Raw genomic sequence first — 7,622 nt, 5'->3', positions numbered from 1 at the left:
AAGTACTGACCAAGAGACAATTTGAAGAACTTCAAAGAAAAACAAAAGACTGATCGTTCACGTTCGAGAATTTTCCGCTCGACTGATTTTTGCTTAAATCAATAAATTACGTGATTTCGTGGCTGTTTTTGTTAGCTTCGAGCAATTTTAGGTTTACGAGCATTACAAACAATTTCAAGTGTGCCACCATTCAATATTAATTTTCAATTTGTAAAGTTAGTGCAATTTTAACATTCAACAGAGAATTAATGTTCATTTCAACTTTTTATTGATAATGTTTTCTGTCATATATGCAGTTTAAACAAAACAACAAAAACAATTGTATTTTCACAATCAACGTCAGGTTTCACGCAACAACTGCTAGCCAAACTCCATGGACAAAATTCTTCGTAAAGCGACAACCAGAGTTGCTCAATTGTCCATAAAACTCAATTCGAGCAACAGTGGTTGCCGCTCCAAGAAAAGAAATAGCCCACGGTAGGGAAACCCAAATACCTATAAACTGAAATCGTACAATTAGCATATAGACAAGTACACTTGAAAACGCTTTCTGGGCTTTCTCTTTCACCAATGCGAAAAGTTTTCGTTGCCAATCAATCGATATACTGCCTCATGACCAACATTATGAGTGATGATACGGGATCAACGTTAGAAGCGACAAAATGCCACTTCAAAACTGAATTCTTCGTCTACCTAAAAATCAAAGACACTCAGGTTTAGTGAACTGTATGTTTATTTCAACAAGTATTCAAACGATGTCGGCCCAAATCAACAGCAAGATGCTTTTGATGAGTCGAGACAGGATGACCTAAAATAGAGATGGCTTAAATTTATTGGAAAAGCTTTTTTTCACGAAAATATAAATATAAAAGTTTCACTGAACGGTCGAAACGTAGGATGCCGAATACAGATAGGATTCGTTTGCCGAAAACGCACCGCGCTCGACGAAAACGCAGACGAAACTTTCAAAACGATGTTTCCACTCAGCTTCTGCTTTATTATGAATCAAGAGTGCCTAGAATGTTTTCATGCAGCCAAATGACGCCGTCATTAACGACGCGATTTGAAAAAACTGTGGGAACAAACTGCCGCCGCCGACGCCACCGCACACAAATCGATCTTTGTCAAAATAAGTTACGTGTCAATGCTACTGTAATTAAAAGCAATTAGGATAGCTGCAAGTATTGTAACTGACATTTCACCATCTATTGTACCTGAAAAGCAATAAAAGTTAACTTAATTTAAAACTGCATATAATTAATATAAAATTGCATATTGTATTAAAAAAAATATTTTTTTAAAAATTGTATCAGTTAAGAACAAAACCACCGCAACAAAGTTGCATTTCGGCAAGTTAACAAATCATCACTGAATAAATTTAAAATTTGAAATTTATATAATAAAAAAATGAAATAAATCAATTTTAAAGCGTTAAGTATAAAATATGAAAAATTTTTAATGTTTTGAAATGAAATTATGACTAATCAGAAAACTGACCTAAATACTTCAGTTGTTTAAATTTTTTTTTCGTTTATTTTTAAACACGAAAATGTCAAATAAACAAAATTTCATCTAAAAAAATTATTTCAACATATCTGTTAAGCTTTCAATTTTTATTTACAAATTTTACGTTGAATGTTCAACAATTATAAACAAAATAACCATGTAAAACTTTTACGTTTAATCTATAAGCAAAAAAATTGAATAATTGTAGTTGATAGCCGAAATGGGTCTCAAAAATTTACAACATTCTCGCTGCAAAAATGTATCTTTCCGATGTAAAGTCAACTTCCGCTTAAATGAATGCGTTTCAGCATAAATTTGTAAACAAATTTGGCCGATTCAACAACTGCACGCATATTTTATTGCTTGATTAAAATCTTCAGATTAGAAATTTCAAAATTCATACATATAGAGAAGTTGAAAACAAAATTCATATTGTTTTTTCATTCCTTGCCATTGTTAAGTGTTAAGTGTTGCCACGTAAGCGCCTCATACAATATTCAGAATGTTACAACTTTCAGTAACACATTTCTAAGAAAGCAACAAGAATTAGAAAGTAAACAAAATTTCGTTTAGCGATAAGATTGTTCATTTGCATTTGTAACCACTCTTCAATGTGTTGTATTTGTATAAGTGTTTTTTAAAATGTTTCAAACAATGAAGCAGATTGTTTATTCAAAATTTTATTTCGATAATCAACAATAGTTAATTTAATATTTCGTCAATCGACCGTTGTTTTCTCTTCTTCGCCACTTCTCGGGCAAACTGGCGTGTAGCAGCGTTCGGGTTTTCAAACTCTACGTAAAGCTACGACTGTGATTGCTCAATTGTATATCTGAACTCAATTGGAGCAACCACTGTCGTCGCTATACGACGAGTTCAGCTGCTGGAGTATCAATTTCACTGATTTGAAAATTCATTAGCTCAAAAAACTCAGTTTCAACAATCGACAACAGAAAACTATTTATAATTTGCAACAATGATCTTTGTCTACGTGGTACTGCTGCTGCTAAGTGGAGTTACGGCTAAGAATTATGGTCATTCGTACGGCTACGATCAAAATTGCTCAATTGTTTATTATCAAAATTGAGCAAAGATGATCGTAGCCGCATGAAGACCTTCCGGGTCCATCCATTTTCCATCCACCATTTTTCAGTCTGCCGTTGTAAACTGTCAGTTTGAACCAACTCTGTTCGACAACGTTAACGAAAACACCATCCATCCGAACATTCTGAAAGCAGCGAGAGATGAACAGAACTTTCACTCTACTGAACGAACGCAATCAGCTTAAATGATTAACCCAGTATTGTTACCGATATTTATTTAAGTACTGAACACGGAGGGACAAAATAAATTATATAATTTGCATAGGAACGATTATGATTCGAACAGCTATACCGCAGGAAATAAGATCATCGTAAAAGCCCTAAAACAATAACATGACATAGTATTGCCAAATTAAAATCGTTATGATGAAAAATGGCAAAACCAAAAAGCCTTCGATCAACGATGTAAAATGGAACACGAAAAGTTTGAAAAAATTTATTACAATGATTAAACTAAAAGCTTTTAGATATACATTAATTGTTCTTTTCTAGTATTTTAAAATATGCTAAACAAAACTGAAAGTTTTCACAATTTGTCATTAATGGTTTTCCGCACTTTTACGCTTCACTACGCGACAGCTTGAAAAACAATCGTTTTATTCTGAATTACAATTCGTGCATCGTCAACTTGCATTAAAAGTTTAATTTATCACTTTTCATGCGACAGAAAATGCCAAAGTTGAGATAAATGAACAGGCAATTACCAAGGTTATTCATTATGAAGCTGCATCGTCGTTAATGCATACAGACAACTCAACACTACTGCCATCGCACCAACAAGCAACCAGCTAACAAAGAAGTCAGACGGCATAATTTACAGTATCCAGAAGTATATAATTCATCCTTGAAGAATTTTAAATGACACAATTAATAAATTAATAATCACAAAGTATTTAATGCAATAACATTATTTTTATTCCATTAAATATTATTTTAATTTAAAAAAATATAAAAAATATTTTTTAGTGCATTGATTTTCACGAAATATGAAACAAATTTATTAAAAATTATTGAATCTGTGTCACGCAATCAGCGTCGATGTTTAATCAAAATAATTCATTGTTTTAAGTTTAATAAATCTAAAAACATGTTTTCTTGTATTTTATTAAAACAGGGCTGAAATATTTTGCTTGGAGCGTTCTATTAAAAATTTCATGTATGAAATAACGGTATTTCTTTTAATGAAAATCAAGTTCAACTTTTATTGATTTCTTTTTGCATATATGTAATTTTTATTGTTATTTTTCTCAGGAAACTGTTGTAATATAATGTATAATTTTTGTTTCCGTCCTAAAAGTACAGTGACTTTGTATAATTTATAGAACAGCAATGAAAAAAATGTTGTTTATTATAGATGAATAATGAATTTATTTAACAAATATTCTATTACTAAAGAAAAGATGAAACTATCAACTTTACAATTTTGATAAAATTTTTAAATACAAATCAAACATTTGACCTACTAGACGCTAAATTGCTTTTCACTGATCAAATCAGCGTCCATTGTGCATTAGCAAACTACGACAAATCAATTGAATTGTTGTATTAGCCGTAGAATTTGTATATATATTAACGTTATGCAAAATTATATGTGTTGAATCGTAGCCTCTGCTAAAATTCTTCTACGGCTACTATTCTGTGTTAATTGTACTACTTTCCAAAACCGCATTATTTAACCTAGTCTTATCATCAAAATACTTCTCTAAAGTCCAACCTGATTGTAGATGGTATTTTGTGGAGTATTTTATCAGCACTGTCTATGGGAAGATTTCACAAAATTCCAATTAAAACTATCTGCTGAGCTCATAAACTCTAAAAAATAAACAAGGTAAAACTACGTTGTTCCTAACATGAAAATCAGTAGACTTTAAAAATTCCATCCATTGAATAATACTTTGTTAAGGAACCGCTGCATATGTTAAACTTTTAAACTGATTATGATTCTAATTTAACACAACATACGAACTGCAATTGTTATACGAATTTAACATCATTTTAAAATTTATGCTTGAAAATATTTGAAATTTGCCTTACAAAACTACCCATACACAGATTACAATTGAATATCATCAGACATTTTGATTAAACCACATTTTAAATTTACAAACATTATACGGAAATATTTGTTAATCGTATTGATAATTTCCAAATAAGATTAACTTTTGAGTAACATATTTTAATTATTCTGATATTGCACACACAACATTACTCCGCATAACCATCATTTTTAAAACTAAAAAAAACGTGCTATCAGCAATAAATAATAGCTGCAATGCAATGCGCAAAATATATGCTATTTCATGATGATGTGATGCGATGATGAGAAAGAAATTGGTCTGCGCTCAAAAGCATTTCAAGCATATTGGAATGTTCAATTAAGCTTTTAGCATCCTCCAAACTGCACCAACAATAATGATCGTGTTCCATTGAAAGTCGAATTTCAGTAGTCGTATTTGCAAGTTTTGCAAGCCAGTATGTAACCACCTTTTGGCGGTGGTTGGCTTCATAATGCAGTTGGTGACTGAAACCTGCGATGATGTTGTAGTCATTTTCACTTAGACCAGTCTCTTCGAAAACTTCACGCGTTGCCGCTACAAATTCTTTTTCATCCTTTTCTAAGCGACCTAGACATGGAAGAGTTGCGAGTTCAACGGTTAAGCATAGTGTCGAAATATCAAGAAATCATCGATTAAAATCTCACCAACAAGTAAAACCTCACTTATAAAGTACCCTTTTGTAATTTAAACATAATAATTATTGAAAAAAAATGCTTAAAGTGATAATTTCACCTTTTGGCGGAGACCAATGATGAGGTTCATACGCAGCTTGCAGCAACAGATATTCACGGATACTATCGATCACTCTGAAAATGATAATGCCCGCAGCACGTATTTCTGCCGTGTCGATCATCACTGCAAAGCTCACTGGAACACACATGGAAAAAATAAGCATTTAGAAAATGAAAGAAGTTTATTAACAAAACATTTGAAGTTAAACTAAGCGAAATTCATTTAAGAATTAAAAAATAAACACTAACAAAAATTCATCTGTAATAAAAACTATTTATTAAACCATGCTGACAAAATGAATGTAACATCAGTTTATAATTAGATAAAACAGATAACTCTTATGAATAAATATATGCTAAAAGAAAAGACTACAACTGCAATAACTCGCTGAATTAAATCATCTCAGTATATGTTTTAAAGGTCAATGTTTCACTTCAAAAATATAAGTTAGAGCAAATTAAGTTATAGTCAAGTAAAATTTTTATAACAAATAATTGATACACCATTTTATAACAATACCTATATCATCACAATATAACAATTTTTATAACGTACACACAAATGCAATACACAAATAAGACGACATAATCTACAGTAGAAAAATAATAAGCAAGTATATTTCTGAAATTTGCCATTTGAGGCAATGAAATTAACTTTTCAAAAAATTGATTTATTATTAATTTTTGAAAAAATTTAATAAAAATAGTTTGAAAAAAGTTTGGAATAAAAATAGTTTAAAAGTATTAATTTTCAAAAATAAATATTTCACTTTTACTGTTTTATGGTATAAAAAATTAAAATATTATAAAGTTTCAAATATATTATAAACGTTTTAAATATATAAAAACATTATAAAAATATATTATTTAAATTTAAATTTAAGTTCTGGAGGCGTTATTGTTGATTAACTATTCTGAATAATTCTGATTAATTAAATGGTGCCTACACTGGATACATGGATTTTTAGATTAGATAAAAAGTAGTTGTTTAGAAGGCTTCATCTTACTTTATCCTTCCATGTTTATTACTTAGTAAAAGCATGTGGTTATATAATAAAACTGAAATTTAAGTCAATCTATCGAGTCGACATAGAATAACTTAGTTTAACTCATGAAGAACCCAGTTAAAAAATTCATGCATATATAACTAAGTGAATACTGAAAAAATCTTGGGATTAGTTTGAATAGAAGACAACAAAAACGAGTATTTTCATTCGCATTAATTGCGACTAATAATAATGTTACGTTTGAAAAAATATAAAAAAACAATGGTAAAAAGTTTTGCAGTAGAGTGAGTGGTACCATTTTCATTGCTATCAGGTTTTCTGAACTATACAGTAATCCGTTTATCAAATTACGGCATCGCAAAACTGTTAGTTCATGTTATTAATTATTATTATTATTATTATCCAATTTATTTTTCTGTTCGACGTTAAATTTAACTTTATTCAAAAAGCGGCATGTTTTTTGCGCTTTGATTGAACGTATTTCATGGATAAATGTTGTCTGTGCATATATCCTTGAAATTTGTTGTTTACATTAAATGACCGACTGCCACTTATAATTACATGAGCAATCTACTTTTATTATTATCATTATCATTATTATCGTTCTGTGAAATTACTGATTGCATTTTTCTACTGCAAGCCGAAATTATTGTGATCTCTGCAAAGAACACCTGGTAATTTACTGATTTAGTTGAAGTAGTCAGATTTGTATATGAGTATAGCCAACAAATGAATACAGTTTTATTGGTGCATTTTTAAATGCTGAAGTAAATGAATTCCTTCGAGATTGAACCTGGAAGAAGGATAATCAAGATGTGTCGCAAGAGGAAGGAAGGAATGCGTTGGATATTCAAATTTATATTTGGATTATCAAGTTCAAGAAACACGCATAACTTGTGCTATAGGTGTATTAAAATGGCAAATGGCAAATATAAAAGTATATTGAATCAATAAGATATTGTATATGTTTGATGGAAAAAAGTTCACCATTAGCTTCGTGTTGTCCGTATTATTGACAATTGGCTGGGTGCCAGTGATCAGGTCAGGGGCGTTCTTTCGATAGATAGGGAACAGTGATGGGTAGGTTGCCTTGACATTTGTTGGGCAGAAGGGATCAGTTTAGCAAAGCCTGCACCTGAAGATTGTCTCAAGTCTTGGAATGAGATAAGAAAAAAATTTTTTAGCATCGTTAAAACATGTTGCAGGTGAGCCACATTT

General features: G+C 30.7%; 2 protein-coding genes across 2 annotated transcripts; both read right to left on the bottom strand.

Annotated features, from left to right (window-relative positions):
• Positions 1-346: 346 nt before the first annotated feature.
• Positions 347-1,859, bottom strand: Tsp_08827 (hypothetical protein). The gene is given in 6 exon segments (XM_003374052.1): positions 347-502; positions 755-808; positions 884-1,015; positions 1,056-1,119; positions 1,139-1,214; positions 1,790-1,859. 6 exon segments carry the CDS (start codon positions 1,857-1,859, stop codon positions 347-349), a joined length of 552 nt encoding a protein of 183 aa, XP_003374100.1.
• A 3,048-nt stretch (positions 1,860-4,907) lies between these two features.
• Positions 4,908-5,561, bottom strand: Tsp_08826 (Bis(5'-nucleosyl)-tetraphosphatase). Its single transcript, XM_003374051.1, has 2 exons — positions 5,399-5,561; positions 4,908-5,200 (listed from the first exon to the last, which is right to left on the bottom strand). Exons 1-2 carry the CDS (start codon positions 5,559-5,561, stop codon positions 4,908-4,910), a joined length of 456 nt encoding a protein of 151 aa, XP_003374099.1.
• Between the last annotated feature and the right edge of the window lie 2,061 nt (positions 5,562-7,622).

This window comes from Trichinella spiralis (assembly GCF_000181795.1).
Source record: "Trichinella spiralis strain ISS 195 chromosome Unknown Scfld6, whole genome shotgun sequence".
In the NCBI taxonomy this organism is placed as follows: Eukaryota; Metazoa; Nematoda; class Enoplea; order Trichinellida; family Trichinellidae; genus Trichinella; species Trichinella spiralis.
Note: the sequence above shows the minus strand (reverse complement) of the source record. Positions and strands in the feature narration are given on the sequence as shown.